Source organism: Hemicordylus capensis, chromosome 1 (assembly GCF_027244095.1).
Source record: "Hemicordylus capensis ecotype Gifberg chromosome 1, rHemCap1.1.pri, whole genome shotgun sequence".
In the NCBI taxonomy this organism is placed as follows: domain Eukaryota; kingdom Metazoa; phylum Chordata; class Lepidosauria; order Squamata; family Cordylidae; genus Hemicordylus; species Hemicordylus capensis.
In genome coordinates this window covers 379798519-379819197 of record NC_069657.1, presented here as the reverse complement: position 1 = coordinate 379819197, position 20679 = coordinate 379798519, and the positions used below count along the sequence as shown (strand labels likewise).

General features: G+C 42.9%; 1 protein-coding gene across 1 annotated transcript; it reads right to left on the bottom strand.

The window, feature by feature from the left end:
- Nucleotides 1-1320: 1320 nt before the first annotated feature.
- Nucleotides 1321-18296, bottom strand: NTPCR (nucleoside-triphosphatase, cancer-related). Its single transcript, XM_053299206.1, has 5 exons — nt 17720-18296; nt 14933-15095; nt 13315-13411; nt 10173-10382; nt 1321-4724 (listed from the first exon to the last, which is right to left on the bottom strand). The coding sequence occupies exons 1-5, from the start codon at nt 17751-17753 to the stop codon at nt 4656-4658; spliced, it is 573 nt and encodes a 190-aa protein (XP_053155181.1). The 5' UTR covers nt 17754-18296; the 3' UTR covers nt 1321-4655.
- Nucleotides 18297-20679: the final 2383 nt, after the last annotated feature.

The window sequence follows — 20679 nt, the reverse complement described above, 5'->3', positions numbered from 1 at the left end:
TCACACAAAAACAGGTGTGTGCTGCATCTATGACAACAGACACTAGTGATGAAAAATCATGGAGACACCTTCACCTGTCCCTATTCTTTAGGGAGGCTCTGTGAACATTGCAATTCTGAATTCTTTGGAACTGTGATTAGTGTGTATTGGCATTATTTTGCTATCTATAAAGACGACATACTTTAGTATGTAGCATTATAGACATTCCTTAACTACTGAAAACAACAATCAAATACTTGTGGATACTACAGAATTAGTCTGTTCCTAGTCATTCACTTCCCATGTTATTTCTTAAAATTCATGCTGGTGTTTGACTGAGTTGGGAGGAAAAGGTTTCTCTTCTATTACAAATGTATCAGAGGAATGTTTTTCTCTAGCAGACAATTGTTTTTTGTTCAACTACATAGGACTTAAATCTGATTTTTAGAAAGGTCTACTCTGAACTGGCACCAGCTCTCCGGGGCTTCTGGTTGAGCTCTTCCTAACTGTGCTACTTGCAGTCCTTTAACTGGAAATGCAAAGGACTGGACCCAGGGCCTTGTGCATGCAAAAGGGGCTCCACGACTGAGCTATGGCCCCCTTGTGTGTCTCAAGCAACATTTGGATAAATTCAACAACATTTTTCACCTCAGCTTGTGGAGTTGGATCTTGAACGCGTTGTGAAATTAAGAGTCATTACACCCATCTCTTAAAACTTTCAGTATCTATTACTTGAAAAGGGACCACTGCCTTCTAATTTAAAACACTTTAAACATCTTCTGCTGGGTGATCGGAAGAAATGAAGGTTCTGTCCAAAGAAACTGAGGGTACTGTAATATCACAGTTTATGAAGACTACCTGCAAAAGGGATGAGGGGGAAAGAAAGTGTGTAATAGAATGCTGAAAATATGCAGTGGACGCCCTCTGGAGCTTGGGGAATAGACCCAAGAACAGGTGGGCCTGTGATGTGATGGGGGAAGAGAGAACAAAGGGGAAATCAGCAGGGAGGTGACTGTAGTGCTGGTCCTGACTACAAATGCAGTTGAATTTTCAGGATATTCAATGGAATTCTATAACATAATTAGTTTTTTCTAATACACAGAGTACATACTCCACAGGGTTTTGCGCTCTCCCTTTCTTGTTTTGGTTAACAAGTCAACTCCAAGAAATATCACCGTCTAGATGGCTATTTCCATTTCATAGGCAAACTCAGGCTGAGAAGCAGCAGATTCTACAAAGCCACTCAGTGAATCCATAGCTGAAACAGATTAAAACCAATAAGCTATCAGTCAGTTCATAGCCATTCCTTCTCTTTTTGCAGCAGACACAAAAGGCAAAGAGTTGAAGAAAGTTGTGTTTAATTACTCTATTTCAATACATTCTTATAATACTTGAAGATTAGATATTAGTTGCAGTAGTTGTTTCTCAGCTTACGTTCCTAAGAAGAACTCCCTAAGCATTTGGGGAGTTCTTGAAATGGGGGGGGGGGAGAGAGAGATAAAGTTATTTAAGTTCTGAAAGAACTTTATCTTTCTACCTCAAGAACTCCCCAAACAGAAGTTTAAACATTAGAAAGTAAAGTGCAATTAAAAACAAACCAACACAAGTTGAATAATGGAACCCTTGTTTATCTCGTTCAAATCTCTGTGCCGAATGACTTTTGATTCTTAGGCTTGCAGAGAAGTCCAGGCACAAATTACTCTCTTCCTGTTATACCAATTAACATTCACAGGTGCACCAAAACGGTAATCAAGAGCTCTGCGGATGCATCATGTGCAATGAATACCAGTCTCACTGAATACTTCCTACAGGACAGTGTTTTTTGTATCATGGTGCTCTTGAATCTTTCCAGATGTAGACACCGGATAATTTATCATCATCAACCCAAGGACTCACAAAACAATAAGGAAGTGAGAAACCAGCTTATTAAGACTGGCCACAAAATATTAGGCTCATCTGAATAATCCAGTATCTCACTTCATGACTATATGTTTGAATATAGTCACAACATGACTATATGTTGTGCTAGTGGGATGATGATGTTTTTAAATACCATTGGTATGTTGCATGGAACAACTGCACTGCAAAATGGAGCTTACAGAGCCTACAGTCAAAAATATGTCTCAGTGAGCCAAGTGATTTGCAGCAACAAAGGCAATCCCCTTCCCAGTCTGATGGGGGAAATTCCTTCTTGATGTCAAATATGATGGCAAAGACATATTCTGAAAACAATGTACAAAACAGAGCAGTCAGTTTCTTGCAAACCTCAGTTATAATAAGAATGGGCAAGTAGGAAAATAGAATCATGAAACTGGAATGGACCTTGGAGGTCTTCTAGTCCAACACCTTGCTCACTGTAGAAAACGGCTACAGCATTCTGACCATCCAGCCTCTGCTTGAGAACCTCCAGGAGAACACACTGCTGCACAAGACATACTGTTCCGCTGTCAAAACAGCTCACGCAGAAAAATCTTCCTAAAGACTAGTCTTAACCTGCTTCTTTTCATTTCAACCCATTGGTTCTAGTCCTGCTTTCTAGAGCAATAGAGAACAAGTCTGCTTTGACAAGCACCCCCTCTACTCCCTCCTCTGTCCTTCATGAAAACGTTGCCACAGCACAGGGCTCAAGACACAGCCCCATGGCACTCCACTCAATACCCCCTTCAGGATGATGTGAAACCATGAATTTGTACTTCTTCGATAGGGTTGTTCAGCCAGCGGAGAATCCACCTAAGAGCAGTATGACCTAGCCCACATTTTTACCACTTGTCAACAAGGACATTGTGGGAGATTCTGTCAAAGGCTTTGCTGAAATCAAGATACACTATGTTCACATAATTCTGATGCTCTACTGAACTAGGAACTCTGTCAAAATAGGAGATGAGATTAGTCTTGCATGTCTTGTTCTGGACAAACCCATTCTGGCACCTACTAATCACCATATTATTTTTGAAATGCTCACAGACTGCCTATTAATCTGTTCTAGAATCTTGAAATCAATCTGACAGGTCTGTAGTTTCCTAGCTCCTCCTGGATATGCACTGGGGAATGGGTGAGCGGCACAAAAGCTTCCAGCACATCCCCACCGTCCCTCCTTATGCACACACTTTGTCAGGAATGGATTTCAGAAAGTGGTTTTGAGATAGCATCTATAAATTGTTATCAGTTCCTTCAGAACCCAAAGAAGGAATTCATCTAGACCTGAACAATTAAACACATTTAAGGTATCCAAGTGTTCTCTGTACCTATCGTATGTATCACACGAGGCCATATTAATGCAAAAACCTAGTGGCTTTCTGCACTTATATAAAGCCTTTCTTTTAAGCATATGGGACAAGAAACTCCTGTCCAGTGCACAGAGTCCTGAGCACCTGCAATGAAGGTAAAAACCTGTTAACACCCTAACCCTTTTGGAAAAAAATGCAACCAGTGGACTTTTGCTGCTGTAGACTAATGATAACCTTGTGTCCAAAGAAATGTCTTTGAAAACACTAGGAGTTGCCACATTCCTTTAACCAAGGAATGTTTTAATTTAACATTTGTTACACTTCACACACCAGAAGAGGCGGGGGGCGGGGGGGGGAGAGAGAGAGAGAGAGAGAGAGGCTGCATTCCTTTACAATTCTGTTAGAGCCAAGGAACATTTTATAGCATATGAAAACAAATGTGCACCTGGCTGGGAATTTAGCTTTCATGACATGCAAAACTGATTAAGTGGTAAACACTTTTCCTGAACACCATTCCCAAGCCTTATAGGACTCAAGCTGGGTCACAGAAATTTATAGTTTCGTTAACTGAAAATGGTATAAATGATTGCAGAAAGAAACAAAAAAAAATTGTTAAGCAACAATGGACACAACAAATGGTTTGATTTGCAGTGTTACATAGAGAACTGAGTTACAATGGGAACATACTTCTAAGAAATATCTGCCAGAAATTCAGAAATAAATAAGAAAGCAAACAAGCTCCACCCCCACCCAAAAGGAGGCCTTTAAAAACCTTAACCAACACAACCAGGCAGAATCTTTGTTAATTATTACATGAGGAAAATAAAGTTAGTTGTTTCTTTTGAATGCCATCTTGAAAACAAAACTGGAAATATATATATAAAATCTTTGTTGAACCCAATCCCTTCCTCCACTGTACTTACCTTTGGAGGTAATCTGTCAATTCATAACTGATATCCCTGATCAAGCTGAAAACCAGTCTATATGCAACTCAGGAATAGACTTACTATACATTTGCACAGAGCTTGTGTTGTTGAAGTACAGGGGGAGCAAAGGGGTCCTATTTCTTTGGGAAAACTCTTAGACCACAGAAGCTTCTCCTTCTGTAGTGCAATGTTAGAATACAGCAATCTGCTGAATGGTAATCTATTCATTCATTGCTCACTTGAGCCAAGGTTAACCTAAAGTTCAACTCAGAGTGTGGATTCTCATGTGTATGATGAATTAAAACCTTGATTTTCAAGCTCTAACATTAATCATCTGGTACTAGAGAATTTTCTTATTTTAGCTGTAAATGGAACAAATCTGATCTAAAAAGCAGCCAGGTAACAAATGTGAAACAGCAGAGCTCAGGTCTGCATATTCAAAGCCAATAAAGCCCCAAAGATATCAGAAGAGGCTAAGTTGGATTGTAAAGCGCACATGAGGTAGTACATAGAACAAAAATTCTCATTTTAGGCAGTTCTGCACAGCTGTCACAACATCTTGCAAAGTGCCGTCTCTGTTCTCCTTTGTAATCTAAAATCAGAAAAAAAAGGATAAATACTATATCAGCATACAAAGAGTTAAAACAGGCATTAACAAATTTTATTTGGATCTAGGAGCCAGACAACAGACACGTGACAAAATTAATGGACTTAGTAACAGCCACTGTGGAAGGGGAGGGTAAATGGGCTTCTCATTATCCCATTTACAAGTAACGTACAGCAACAGAGTGCCTGGGACGAACATAAATTTTCTGAAATAACTCTACTTCTGAATATCCTAGCCTAGGCGCTACAGTTAAATTTCTAGAGGCATGGCTCCTTGATGCCTGGGATTTGTTAAGCCCTGGGTTAAGAGAAATAGGGGTTGTCTTTTACCCCAACAGTGATCAGTGTGCAAGTCTTTGGAAGTGTAGATAGTTGTCAGCAGAGGCATGGGCTGATGGGTCCCTGCTCATAAGGATAAAACCTGAGAACTAGTAAACATTCAGTCAACTGTTTGTTTTTAATGTATGATGAATAGATCCTGCACTGTAATTTCATATTTTCCCTCTGGCCCCATAGCATCCATCTCCAATTAACTTGATTTGTCTTTAACTGCTTAACGGTAATCAGATTAAATAGACTATATATGTCACTGCAGATGTGAAAATATGTAGCCAGATGCAGGGGACATGGATGGAATATCATCAGAACAACAAATATAAGCAACATTCATACACTGTGAATATACAAACTGGATGCCATTTTCCAGAGGGAAAAAAAGGTCCTGAACAGTACAAACAATAACTATCCTTCTAGGGAGCTGAAAATATGTAGGCAAAACATTCAGGTACACTTAAGAGAACTACTGGCAACATTCCAAGAAGGAAAAGAAACCCATGAGTGGCTGGGCAAAGTTCAACTTGCAAAACCCACTCTGGAGATGGAGTCTCCTAACGTGCCTGGGAAAGAAAATGGAACAAGGTTGAAAAAGAAATGGAGCTATAAATCTATATTCTTTGAAGCTTTTATCAAAATAAATTAACACAGGTGAACCAAGAACAGCTTGGGCATTTGCCTACATTGATTTTGCGTCTGGTACTTATGGTTTCATGAAATTCAGTATAAAGAAGACTTGACATGTTGTAACCAGATGTCACAAACAAACAAACAAACAAACATGAGAGAGAGCTATTAGAGAAAAAAAATGTTGGTGTTAGAAGGCATTTCAAAACACGACCAAGAAAACAAACAATGTGATAAAAGGTGTTAGGCAACGCTGAAATCCCAGAGGCCTAGCTGCTTAGGCTGCTAAAGTCTGACACTGCTTTCAAAGAATCGGAATTATTTTTCCAGTTGTTATGGTAGGTGAGAACTGGCAAGAGAAATGTGTTGCATCACTTACATTTGGGCCTTCCCTCCCAATAACCAATGGATTGGCAGACTTCTAAAAGGGCTGGCATTCCAGTTCTTTGGCTGCCTCCAAGGATCACAACACACACCTGGAGCCCCACGCATACAGGAACCAATTTCTTTAGCCAGTCTTATAAGCCATTCATTAACACTGCATTTTCAAATGATTAAACAGAGCTATAGAATATTACTGATTTTAGGTCACTATTATGGATTTAAGGATAATACTTAACTTTAATTTGTGGGGCAGATGCACATCCTAATTTTGCAGAGATCTTCGTTTGTTGAACTCTTAAGAAGTGCAACTAGTAAGGACACTGAGGGCGGGAATTGCTCAATTTTGCATTTTCTTGATTTTTGCATCTGAATTGGCCTAACATTCTGCCTTATGTTAGGTACTGAATTCCCTTATGTTTTGAAGTACTGATAGTACATAGAGAGCTGCATATTTGCTCTAAAAGGATAAATATAACCCTGCACTGGAAGATGATGTGCCCCTGCTAACTGAGCAAAGAGACACCTTTCAAAGTGGTGATTCTTTTCTATTCAGCAGAGGGAGAGCAACTGGCCCTATCCAACCCCAGCACAGCATCCCTCCAGTGGCTGTTGCTGGTATCTGCCTTATGTTTCTTTTTAGATTGTGAACCCTTTGGGGACAGGGGACCATCTTATTTATGTCTTATTTTTCTATGTAAACCAGTTTGAGAACTTTGGTTGAAGAGTGGTATATAAATATTTGTAGTAATAGTAGTAGTAGATTGAAAGATTCCTCTCACTAAACTTTTCCATACGTTCTGTAACAGCCTTCCTCTTCCCTCCTGCCTCATTTTCTTCCTTGCTGCATGCTTCCTCCATCCACTGTCTATCAGGAAACATCTTTTATAGATCTTTATATAAGAAACTCTCCTCATATCACATACCATAATGCCATATGCCCATTTTCATAAGCATCTCACAGAGAACGCATTCATAGACTCTCTCCTATGTAAAAATATTTTTGCCTTTTTGAAGAATTGCCTCTTTTCTTTTTACAAATAGGGAGAATATACTATAAACTTCACTTTCTATTATAAAACACTGTTTAAACTTAACATTGGTATTTTATGCCACAAGAAAGCCTAGTGAAATTGACAATCAGTGTTGTAGTTCTCTATTCCCTCAAACATGATTTAGTAGTTGTTCTTTTTAAAAGTTAGAAATACATACTTTCCAAAAACCTACATCATTTTCAGAAATCTGTATGTGGCCTTTCACTAGCTGGCTGAACTGAACTGATCATGAACATTCCAACTACTCAGGGGGGAAAGCTGCCAGAATGTGTGCAGCTTAGCTTCTGTGATGGCAGGTTATCATTTTGGCTGCATTAACACTTCACACAGGCCCCAGGAAGTATGACTATGTGTTAGGGGATTGACTGGGAAGAGGTCTCAGGAGATTAAACAATCTCAAGGACAGGAAGTCTAGAGTCAAGGTGGCTGAAAGATGGGTGCAGATTGGTTTCCTGAGGAAGACAGGTTGCTGAAGAGAGGGTAGGTGAAATATAAAGCGTTATTGGGGACAGGGAGCGAGACAGACACTGCAACTAGAGGGAGCTCTAAAGAAATGGCAGTTAGGGGTGTGCATGAACCACAGTTTGAGCACCAGTTTGGCGCAAGGAGGGCAACAGGGAGCAGGAGCTTTAAGAAAGAGGAGAGCAGGTCCTTGTCTGCTCTCTGCCACCCCATGCAGCTTCCTGCTGGGGTGGTGCTCGGCCCAAGTACCCTCACACGGCACCAGCATGTACTGCGTGGTGTAGTGATTAGAGTGCTGGACTAGGACTGGGAAGACCCGAGTTCAAATCCCCATTCAGCCATGAAGCTAGCTGGGTGACTCTGGGCCAGTCACTTCTCTCTCAGCCTAACCTACTTCACAGGGTTGTTGTGAAAGAAGAAACTCAAGTATGTAGTACACCGCTCTGGGCTCCTTGGAGGAAGAGCAGGATATAAATGTAAAATTAAAAAATAAAAATAAAATGGTACCGCGCATGCGTGGATGCCATGTGCATGTGTGGATGCCATATAAGGAACTGCTCTCCTCTTTCTTAAAGCTCCTGCTCCCCGTGCTGAACCGATGCTCAAACTGCAGTCTGTGCACACCCCTAATGGCAGTGTGTTTAAAGTCAGAAATCTCAGAGTGCTTGGGATGTATGTTGGTGGAAAGGGGAACAAAAATGCTAGGAAGGCTGGCCACTAGGCAGTGGCTAAAGGAAGAAGGTCAAAGCAGGCAGTACGCTGAAAAGCTAGGACCAGAGGAGGCAATGGGTGCTAAGAAGCATGAAGTCAGAAACTGTCACGGAGAAAGTAAAGTACTGTAGATCCAAAACCTCACAATGACTGCACCCAGGAAGGAAACAGAGAGAGTCAAGGGATGTTTGGCAGGCTGGAAATTGTGTGCCAGGGAACCAAGAGGGCATAGGACTGCCTGGGTCCAGCATCTAGACTATGGCAGGGCTGCTGTACTTCGTTGCATAAATGTGAAATTATGCTTCCGACTGTCACTGCAGCATTGTGATCAAGAAGCACAACAGACAATGAAAGCCAAGAAACAATACAGGAGTGGGGATGGCTGAATTTCAAATATTGATTTGAACGAGTGAGTTCTAGCAGACCTTTAGTTATGTAAGTGCTCTGTAGCAATTGAGCAGCTGAGGCTGCTTAGTAGAGTTCTAGTGTGGACCTCATTTCACACCATCTATTCAAATTAATCTTTAAACAACTGAATAGTTCTTTATCAAGTGAGGCTGCAATCCAAGTACATTTGTGTTTGAAGAGTAATAACAGAGACCCCAATGAGGATGCAAAGGGAGAGTAAAACTTTTTTTAAAAAAAATTTAAATAGTGTCTAGCAGGTTTGCTTCCAAGGCAACATTTAGGATATCAGCCTCTATCAAAATGGCTTCATGGATTCCATGTTTGTAGAGACAACACTTTGACACAAATTTCACACAAAGCATATTCAATTTCAACAGGAAAAATAGAACAAACTTAATTCGCACATTTCACTTCTGAGCACACTTTTAAGCAGCATTGGCAAAAGTATTTGAATTGGTGCATGAGGATGTGCCATGCCCTTGTTCTATTGCTAGGACTCAGTTAGCAATAGAGCCCGATGGGGCTCTCCTCCACAAGCCTGAGTAAGAGGGATATTGGTAGGGATGTGCACAGAATGGGATTTGCGTTCTGTTCTGAGCAAATCCCTGGAAAGTTCTGATGGAACAACCAGTCGAGTTGGTTGTTCTGACAGAACAAGCTCGGGTTTTAAGTGTTCCAAGCAGGGGAGGCAGCGAGGGGCAGCAGGAGGTATCTTCAACAGTCATTACCTGGTTGCTGGTCACACCTGCCAGCCCCCGCGAACAGCGGTGCCCTGCCCAGCATCTTGCACCAAGGTTGCCCCATCTATGGCACTCTTCTGGCCTCTGCACATGTGCAGCAGCTATTCAAGTGTTTTGGCACTGGAACACTCGAAATGTTCCAACTCATAATGGGGTCATTCCATTCTGAGCTCAAAACAGGCCCTTCACTTGAAGGGTGTTGTGCTTTAAGCTCAGAACATTCGAAATGGTCTGTTTCGAGTTGGAAAGTTCCAAGCTTGGAATGTTCTGTACATCCCTAATCTTTGGCTTGTTGCACACATGGAGGACAGATCTATCAATAGTTACTAGTCTGGTGGCTATAGGCCACCTCCAGCTTCAGAGGCAAGATGCCTCTAAATACCAGTAGCAGGGGAGCAACAGCAAGAAAGAGGGCATGCCCTGACATCTTGACTGTGGGCTTCGAAGAGGCATCTGATGGGGCCACTGTATGAAACAGGATGTTGGACTAGATCGGCCTTGGCCTGATCCAGCAGGGCCTCTTCTTATGAATGTTGATCTGCCTAGTGCAGTTCTCTGCTTGTGCTACAGAACCCACAGCAGTGAATAGGATATAAATGCAGATGTTACACAGAGCAAGGCCTCTCCAACATACACAAAATGGTGACAAGAAGTAGTCACTATAGCTGTAACATGCCAAAGACAAAGACATCCTCAGTGGCACTTCAAACTACTTACATTGAAGACCTTCACCTCCTTCTTACTTCTGATCTCTTCCACAAGACCCAAGGGCTTTCCTTTAGCCACTGGGATTGTTCCAAGGATCACAGTTCCTGAACCACTCAAAATCTGACGGACAGCTTGAATAAATGACGTGCTGAAGAGCTCCATTTTACCAATCTCATCAATTACGCAGACCCTTTTCACTGCACTGCTGCCAAGATCAGCCTATGAGGAAAATTTATACAATTAAAGCACCAAACAAGAAAGTTTATAGGATTTATAGATGAGTAATTATTCTATGTAGTAGAAAAAGCAATTTTGAGAAAACAAAAATTACCTGAAAAATAAACTTCTCAGGAAAAGAAAGGCTGCTGTGCATTTCCCCAAAATCTTAATTATTAACTGGCCTGTAACCAAGCAAGATATCATGCAGCACGATGACAAAGTTGCATATGAAAAACTCCCAGTCAAGGGATGCTAGTTGATCTACTGGCTCCTTATCTTGCCACTATGACTTGTTTTCAGAGTTTGCCTTGGCCTCTCCCTCAGAGGCTGAACCCTCACCAAGAAGCCATAATAAAGACAGGAACAAATAGAAAGTAAGTAGCATTATGACTGGCTATACTGTTTCCCTACCACTGGAGAGCCCTCCTGTGTTCCTCTCCCCAGGAACTGGAGCAACTGTTTTGGCTTACTGTTCACTTTGGGACCCAATATGAGATACTGGTTTGGGTCTGTGCAGCAAGGACATGTATTCAGTGGGCTGCAGAGGAAAAGGATTGCTGAAAATTGCTCCCCCCCCCCCCGCCACTGCAGAAGGTTTTTCTGTGTGCACAGTGTTAATCTGGATGTCAGTCTGTGTATTGTGCAGTGTTAAGACTAAATCCTTATACAATTATTAAAAAGGGCTCAGTATGTTTGCTGCACTTTCTTTGTCAAACCATCCTTATCCAGTAGTTTCCCATGCTTTTGAGTTCTGAAGTGTGTGCTTGTCACACTCGGCTTTTTTTTCTTACCCAAAGTCATGCTGATCCATCTAAATGCAAGAGTGCCTACACATGCTGAAATAAAACCCGCTAACTAAACTGGTATTATCCCACTGTCCAAGCTAATTACACTGATGCCAAATATTTTACGATGCTTTATAGGCAAGGTAAACCACAATAACTGCCTTAGTAAAATCTTGCCTATATGGAAGCTTGCTCATATTAAACGTTACTTAAGTCTGGATAAACTCCATGAGATATATTAGGCATCACAGAGATATCAGCTTATCATCATAATGATAAATGTTTCAGGATACAAAGTGCTTAGTAATTTACACCTCAGGTAATGATTATATGGCTGCTTTATTTGAGATTACATTTACAAAACAACCTAAATCTTGCTTCATGAGAGCAGTCATGCAATCAATATTGTAAATATATATAATTGTTTCATTTGTACCCTATCCTTCCTCCAATATGGGAGCAGCCCTACCGCAATAACCCAGTGTGGTATGTTAGGAAGAGAAAGAATGATTTGCTCAGCTTCACAGCTAAGCAGGACTTAAAAGTCAATGGAATTCAACCAGCAATTTATTTGAAATCAATGGAATGTAAGCAGCCTGCCTGTACACAAGACACAGTTTTTATGAAGTAAATAGTAATAACTACATTATTATCTGAAGCAGATACCTGAAAGTACAAAAACCCAAATTTGAAATACTTACACAGATTAGAGACTACATGTGTACTTAATTCCCATGCATTTTATGACTGCAGCATTAGGGCAGTGGGGGAGGCTGCAGATTTTGGTGCAAAAAACTAGGGATGTGCAAAAAATTTCGGGCACAGAACGATCTGTGCCCGAAACGAACAATTTCGGGTGATTCGGGGCCGAACTGAATCACCCCCGATGTCCCCCGATATTTTTCGGGCACTAGCCGAATCACCCGAATTTCGGGCACGAAAAATTCGGGTGATTCGGTTCACGGTTGATTTTTGGTGATTTTTTAAAGTTTTAGTGACTTTGGGGCAGTTCGGGGGCATAGCATGGGATCTGGGCAAAAGGAGTGGGGTGGGGTGGTAGTGCCTAATGGGTGCAGGCTACCACCCCAATTTCAGGGGGATTGGGCAAAGGGCTGATTTTTGGTAAATTTCTGAAAATTTCATGTCTTTGGGGCAGATTGGGGCATATTGGGGCAGAAAGTGGGGCCTGGGGCAGAATAGTGGGGTGGGGTGGTAGTGCCTAATGGGTGGAGGCTACCACCCCAATTTCAGGGGGTTTGGACAAAGGGCTGATTTTTTGAGAATTTTTGAAGTTTTAGTGACTTTGGGGCAGTTTGGGGGCAGAAAGTGGATCTGCCCCAAAATAGTGGGGTGGGGTGGTAGTGCCTCATGGGTGGAGGCTACTACCCCAATTTCAGGGGGATTGGGCAGAGGGCTGATTTTTTGAGAATTTTTGAAGTTTGGGTGTCTTTGGGGCAGATTGGGGGCAGAAAGTGGATCTGCCCCAAAGAAGTGGGGTGGGCTGGTAGATAGTGCCTAATGGCTGGAGGCTACCACCCATCCCCAATTTAAGAGTGATTGGGCAGAGGGGTGAATTATGGTGAATTTATTTGTATGAGGTTTGTCTTCATAAGGTGAAGTGTGCTAAATTGATTACTTCCTCATATTATTCATAGTAAAGGAAAGTGTGAAAAAGTGAAAGTGGGGTCATGAGAGTTGTTTAATTGAAAAACAGCTCATTTGCTATGATAGAATGAGAATTCACACCTCAGAAGTCCCGCCCCCCAATCTCTAGATTTGTGGCATGCAGAGCACATTGCAAACTAATATTCTCCCCATCCTCCAATCCTACCAACTGTGGGACCCAGAGCACACCACCACTCTTGCTCTTCTCCCCTTCCTCACATCCTGGCCTGCTGTTTCAAAGGAATGAAGCAGCAGGAGAAGTGTGGAACTTCCTCTTTTCACTGCCCTCTGCTTTTTGAAACAGCAGGTGGGGCAAGTAGGGGTGTGTGTGGCGGTGGGGAGTAGAAGTAGTGGAAGCAGCAACATGCCACTGCCTCCAGGTAGGGTTGAGGTGGTGCATATGTTCCTGAAGCAGCCTAGAATACATATTATTGCATTAAGAACCGCTGATCACATTGTCCTGCAGAAGTTCCAATACTCACATTGCTCAATAAAGGAAGAACCAACTGTTCAAACGAAGCTAGGTCTACTACATATTGGCCAACACGGTATTCACGCCTTGCCACTGAGTCAGTAGAGCTGAGCAAAGAAAAAGAGTAAATATTGCAAAAAAGAGAAACAATGAATACACTAGAGCAGGGCTGCAGATGTTGTCCTACAACTCCCATAATCCCTGGCTTTTCGCCACTGTGACTGGGCATTATGGGAGTTGTATTCAGTGGCACACCTAGGTAATTTTGAAGCCCAGAACTGAAGGTCTCTGCCATGAGCCCCCCCCACCCCCGCCGCCACTTAAAATTTTTCTTTAAAAATAAAACCTGCAGGAAGCCTGCCGCCACCCCGCCGCACCAATCTTTGCCATTTTTGCTGCCATTTGCATGGCCGGGAGGTAGGGGGTCAGCCAAGCAGGCCTCCCCTGTGGTGGCAGCGGCAGGCGCAGCAGCTGATGGGCCTGTCCGTCCAGGCGCATCTGTGCACTAGGAGTATTGAGCATTGAAAGGCAGACCGGCCCTCCAGCCGCTGCACCCGCCACCACCACGGGCGAGGCCTGCTCAGCTCACCACCCACCCCCCAGCCGCACAAATGGCGGCGAAAACATCTTAGATTGGCTGGGCAGGTGTGGGCCTCTGGGGAGCCCCCCCCCCCCCCAAGACAGGAAGCCACAGACCAGATCCCCAAGGTCCGTGAGAACGATCGCCTCTGGTTGTAGTCCAAAAACAGCTGAGTGGTCCAAGTTGAGCAAGGCTGCTCTAGAACACTCCTCCTCAAGAGGTATTCCACAGGCCATGTAAGGCATGTCAGAATTCCCCAAATGGCTTGCCAAGGCCTTTCCTCTTCCCTCATCCCCTCTCCTTTCTAATGTCCCCGCACCTTTATCTTTTGTTCCATGTAGCTTCAAATACTCCAATCCTGGCCAAAGATACATGCATAGTATCTCAGTGAAACAGGACAAACACCACTGGAAAGTGGTACCTGCCAGGAGTATATGCAACTAGAACAAGCACTGGTCCTGGGGCAATAGCTCAGGGAGACTGCGATTGACTCAAATGCCTACATAATTGGTCTAGAAGCTTAGTATGCTTTTTAATTGCAAACACAATGTTGATTTCCTCAGCACTTGTACTGTGCTTCATTACAGCGGACAGTGACCATGCTTGTCACTCTCACTTCTCATTTATTGCATGCCCTGATATCTTACTTGATTACAGCTACTCTCTCACCACTTGGCTGGATCAGATCATCTGACTACATCCAATCTAAGAGTAATGTGTGAGAAACATTGTCATGCACATACAGAGCAAAGGAGCAATTTCTGAGGGGCATGTTTTTGAGAGGCACAAGTATCTGCAGAGGGAAGGGGGATAGCAAAGATTGCCCCTCCCCTCCATGCACAGCACAACTCTGCGTTTGGATGTAGGCGAATGCCTTTGCATGAATGGTCACCACATGGTACCTTCACAATCACTGTCACCATCTTAGTTGCACATCCTACTCCAGCTCTCTTTGAATATAGAAAACAGTAGCCCAAAGAAGCATTTATGTTTTCACAAAGGGATTTACAAAGCAGATACCAGAATATATATTTTAAAACATCAGTACCCAATCCTAGACAAAATTCCTCTTCTTCCACTCAGTGTGACAACATCAAATCCTGTTCTCCGGCCACGGTCTCTCACTTCCTCTGTGTAAAACCCATCAATAGGAACACCAGATGATTTTAAAACTTCAGTAGCCTTCTGGATCAAGGTTGTTTTTCCAATTCCTATAAAAGACAGACCATTTTCTATGCTTTTTTCAGTAGCACTGACATGCAAATTCTAAAGCAAATATATACCCACATTTTTTAGGATTGTTATGATGTTTTCCTCCTATCCAGAGCACACACTAGAGCTGCAATGGTGATATCACCTAAATGGCCTCCCAATGATGGCCTGAACTAAATGCTATGATGGGAAAATTATCCATGGAACCAGGGCCATTATATTGCCCTGATCCATTTGTCAAGTATTCCTACACCATAACTAGAGCAATAGTAAGCAAGTATTATTTTCCCCGTAATACAAATAAGGGGTCTGATGCTGGGAGGGGGTGGTTTGCCTAAGGCCACCTGGTGAGATCACCAAAGAGGTAAAATGCAAATCAGGGAAGTCCTGATTCACATTTAAGTCTCTTAGCTACAACACTATACCAACTCTCACCCTTGGAAATAGGGCAGCAATTTGTTCTTTGGAATTCTCAGAAAAGTTATGCATTGGGAAATTACATACATACATACATAATCACACAGGCATTCATGGATAATTTTGGAATTTGTTCACAAGTGTCATTTTCCAAAGATATTGAGTGAGAGTGTGTGTGTGAGAGAGAGTGTGAGAGAAAGCGCACCTATAAAAAAAGAATATCTGCTGAGGTATCTTCTGGTCTCCTCTATTAAGAACTTGCCCATGACTGATAAACGAGGTTCATCATCTCAATTTCTGTACTGCACAGAAAGCTATACAATAAAAATATTTTGCTTATTATAGCCTCCATTCCACTCCCAACTTTATTCCTGCCATCTTTGATAATCATATTAACATCCACTGATAAATGACTCAGTTCCCTTAGCTCATAATTTAAATCTTCAGGAATCCAATTTATTTCAATAAAATAGGAGGCCAATGATAATTGTTTCATAACCATACAGTATTTAGATATTACATACTAAATCATTTTTTAAAAATTAAATCATATAAACTAAATGTTAAGGGAACAACTAATGCTTGCAGTTTAACTGATGTGAAAGTAGTGGTTTCAGAACTTACAAGGATCCAAAAATGAAGTATGAGCCAATGGGGAGGGGGGAGAGAAATTAACAGTGGATCCAAAATAAAACAACCCACATCATCATTATATTATGTAGTGTTTAAAAGTCTTAAAATGCCTTGCTAGGTTAATCAAATCCATATTTCTCTCCTAAATGACATTGTATATAATGGTTAACCTTATGGAATAATTTATATTAAGCTCACTGACACAGGTAGCCCGATCCTACACATGATTATTCAGAAGTAAAGTTGTGTCCTTGAGTCGGTATTGACTCCTGGCGCCCACAGAGCCCTGTGGTTTTCTTTGGTAGAATATAGAAGGGGTTTACCATTGTCTCCTCCCGCACAGTACGAGATGATGCCTTTCAACACTTTCCTATATCACTGCTGCCCGATATAGGTGTTTCCCATATTCTGGGAAACATACCAACAGGGATTCAAACCAGCAACCTCTTGCTCGCTAGGCAAGTCATTTCCCCAATGCGCCATTCAGAAGTAGGTCCCACTTAATTCAATGCGTCTTTTGTCCATGTACAAGCACATAATATTGCACCCTTTAGGAACAAGGACTTAAATTTGCCAACATTATGTTATGCAAAAAGAAAAGGAGTTAGAGCTCTTTTTTAAATTGAAGGCTGAGTCAGTTCAAAGGGTATGCTCTACAGGGTGAAGAGAGTTTTTTTCCAGAGTATTTTTCAGTGCATGTATTTGGGGGCAGAGGCAGAACAACAAAGCATACAATAAAGGCCATAAAGGCAGGAGTGGGAGCTGGACTTCACTAACTTACTGATCCAGACAATTTTCTTTGGCTTCGGGCTGCTTTTATAGATTATAAAGTACTTTATGCTGTTAAGTACCATATATAAATATTAATAACAGGACAGGCTTAAACACAATTTTAACAATGTTTATTTTACTGGGACGACTAAGCACGACTGCAATCCTGTGGGATATTACTTGGAAGAAAGTCCTACTGAACTCCAAGGGTTTTACTTCTGAGTAAAGAAGTTTAGACTTGGTCTGTACTGTGCATTACTTGGGATTAGTCCTTCTCTACAAAATCTCTCAGGATTTGCGGACTGCAGCCAAACTCAAAATACTCAGGGGAGGGGAAAGAAGATCTGTAAATAAAGGACCGACAACAAACCGATTCCGTCCTTTATTCACATATCCGATCCTAACCATGTTTTCTCGGGAGAAACTCCCAAACTGAACGAAGACATCGACTAGACTTCGCTTCCATGTGAGTGAGCAGAACGTGAGAACCGCGAGCCTGTTTGCAAGCAGGTCGGAGGGTGTTTTGACGGTGGTACTGCCTCTGGCGGGGCCTGGCTACCTAGTCCCGCCGGAGGTCGGTGGGGCCCACTCTTTTCGCAGTGGGGCGGCTAAGCTTCCGGGGGGGGCACAATTCTCTCCGTGACCCAACCAGGCTCTGCCTCAGCTTTCGTAGGCGCCCGCCCGCCCGCCCGCCCGACCGCCCTTGACTAGCACTGACTGCACGGCCGCCGCCTCCCTCCCGCCCTCTCCTTTCCCGCCGTCCGTGCCTGTGGCGTGTAAATGAGGAGAGCAGCGGGGTTACCTGGTGGTCCCGTAAGGAAAACGTGCTTGGACATGGCGAGAGCCGGATTACGACGAGCCCGTTTGCGGACTGGGGGAGGCGGGAGGCAGGCGGCGCCGGCCTTAGAGGGAGCCCTTTTCAGAGGGCAGCTCCAGAGGGCGGGGGCCGGAAGAAAAGGCGGCCGTGTGCCTGCCTGCAGCCTCTGCGTTTGCCCTGCGGCTGCTTCCAGCACCGCTGCTGAGACTGAGGCTTAAGGTAGTGGCCTCCGTCTTCCCGCTCCTCGGTGTCTCTCTCTCTCCTTCCTTCCTTCCGGAGACACACACGGTAGTTTCCCCAGAGAGTGGAAGGCGGTTTGAAACAGAGAGAGAAGCCTCTCCTGGTAGGAATCACCACTCAGCCCACAGTTCGCTCTGGGGGGAAACTTTGCATTGTTTAACAAAACAAAACATCTGTCTGACCAGAGGTGACAACTAGGCAGGGCAGAACAGATGTGTGTGCATCCTGGGAAACGAAGCCTCTCTCGAACCACCCCTGCAGTCAGACGATCCTCTCCCTCCTCCTCCTCCTCCTCCTCCCTGCCAGGGACAGCTACAGAGCTGCCACGCTGTGGTGACAGGCTCAACCAACCGAGTGAGGAGAGGCACTGGACGCTCTTCTGAAGGGGCAGCAGCACACTGAAGGAGGCGCTGATTTGTTCTCTGCTGCTCTTGAGGGCAGAAGTCACACTAGAACCAATGGCTTCTATTGAAACAGATTTAGGCTAGACAGTAGCAAAAATATCCTATGTGTAAAGAGAAGCCGGCGTGGTGTAGTGGTTAGAGTGCTGGACTAGGACCAGGGAGACCCAGGTTCAAATTCCCATTCAGCCATGATACTTGCTGGGTGACTCTGGGCCAGTCACTTCTCTCTCAGCCTAACCTACTTCACAGGGTTGTTGTGAGGCGAAACTTAAGAATGTAGTACACAGCTCTGGGCTCCTTGGAGGAAGAATGGGATATAACATGTAAAATAAATAAAATAAAGTTATAGTGGAACTGTCAGCCTTGTGCAGTAATGGGTTCTCCCACTCTCAAGACATTTTCAAACAGACTAGATGGCCACCTGTCAAGGATGTTGTCAAGGACCAGGGATGTTGTCAAGGATGGAGCCGCTCTGGGAAGAGCATCAGAAGGTTTCAAGTTCCCTCCCTGTCATCTCCAAGATAGGGCTGAGAGAGATTCCTGCCTGAAACCTTGGAGAAGCCGCTGCCAGTCTGTGAAGACAATTCTGAACTAGATAGACCAATGGTCTGACTCAGTATATGGCAGCTTCCTATGTTCCTATGACCTCATTTTACTGATCATTTGTCAGCTGACTTGAGGAGGGGGGATCCCCATAATGCACTGTGCACTCATAGGTGCATTATTGGAGCTCCAGGGGGCAGAGTGACACATCCCAACACTCCAACCCTTGGAGCAACTGGCAGCAGCCAGTGATCGTCTGGGTGGGCGATCTGCCCACCCAGAGGCACGGACCTACTCATCTGCAGAGGAGGTAAGCTTTTCTCAGCCTCCTCCCCTCGCCCGTCGGAGCCCTTTCTCTGCTCGTGAGAAAGGGCTCATAGCATGTCAAATCCATATGTTTGGGTGGCCTTTAGGACATCTCAGGAGTCCCAGTACAAAGGACCACAGGGGAGATGAGGTGGTTATTGCCAAGATTATACTCCTATATCCCCATGAAGAAATACATTAATTCTATTTGTATGGTTATTAGGATGTGTTCAGCATTTGGAGTGGAAAAATATTAAGTGGAATTTCAAGGCTTTCAATTTTGCAGCACAAGAAATCATTGTGGTTCAGTTGCTGGGAAAGTGTTATTTCTTCATTCCTGAAGAAGCTTCAGGAAAGACATCTAGATCCTACACTACAAACGAATAACAAGTACTTCACAATTATTGCTAACAAAAACCCCCATTGTTTGAAAAGCCCTTTCATGACTAGTGAGGAATGTGAGTAAACATTTTGGTTAGAGGTGTCCACTCATACCAGGCAAATATGGAGCAAAGGCTTACTGACAGTCACTGATCTCAAACCTCTCAAGTCATATTCCTAATGGAAATATTACCTCACAAACCAAATAAGTCAAGTTCTAAACCCCAATGTTTGTTAAATGAAAGCATTTCACACATGCTCAGAACTACTCTCCTTTGCTGGCATGCTGCAGGAACTGAGGGAAACAAAAGCAATTACAAGCTATTGGAAGTAACAATAAAACAGCTTCAGGCTCCAGTTACTGAAAAGCTCCCACTGAAATTAATTACTGGAGTGAGAGGTGCAAGTTTGTAACCCTAGATGTAGCAAGCAATGTTAATCATATTGCTCTGTAGTAGTTTCAATGGGGTTCATGTTAGTGGAGCAGCTGGAGTCCATTCAACAAAGGGATATTTCGGCTCCATATTTTGTAATTTCTAATTTTCTTTTTCTTTTCTTTTTATTTAAAGAGACAGTAAAGAACAGCCAGAAACAAGAACAAAAATGAGTGGTTTTTTAAAAAGACATCTCACAGTTATCTAATACATCAACTTGGATTCTACTCCCCCATCTTGTTTCCTCCTATCATTTCGTTCTAACCCAATGACAGCTGAATAACATATCTACTCATCCATACAAACATCAAAATTAAAAAATTATACTTTTAACTTGTGGCCTTATTTTCAAAGAAAACCCAAATTTCAGATGTGGTGTTAAACCATGAATCAAATTATACTGTATAAATGGTTCCCACGTTGAAACAAATTTATCCTCTGATTTATTCTTTATATATGAAGTAATCTTAGCTATTGATACATATTCCCAAAGTTTAAGTAGCCACTCTTCTAATGAGGGAATTAAATTAACTTTCCAGTATAAAGCATAGAGAATCCCAGCAGCAGTTATCATATATAAAGACAGTTCAGTATATTTTACAGGTATATACAGTTTTGCAATATTTAACGCCCCCCC

Coding starts and splice junctions, on each gene's coding strand:
- NTPCR (XM_053299206.1), bottom strand. CDS start 17,753: ATGTCCAAGCACGTTTTCCTTACGGGACCACCAG. Junction 15,096..17,719: donor TTTCCTTACGGGACCACCAG/GTAACCCCGCTG, acceptor TGTCTTTTATAG/GAATTGGAAAAACAACCTTG. Junction 10,383..13,314: donor TTCTTCCTTTATTGAGCAAT/GTGAGTATTGGA, acceptor TTTTCCTCATAG/GCTGATCTTGGCAGCAGTGC.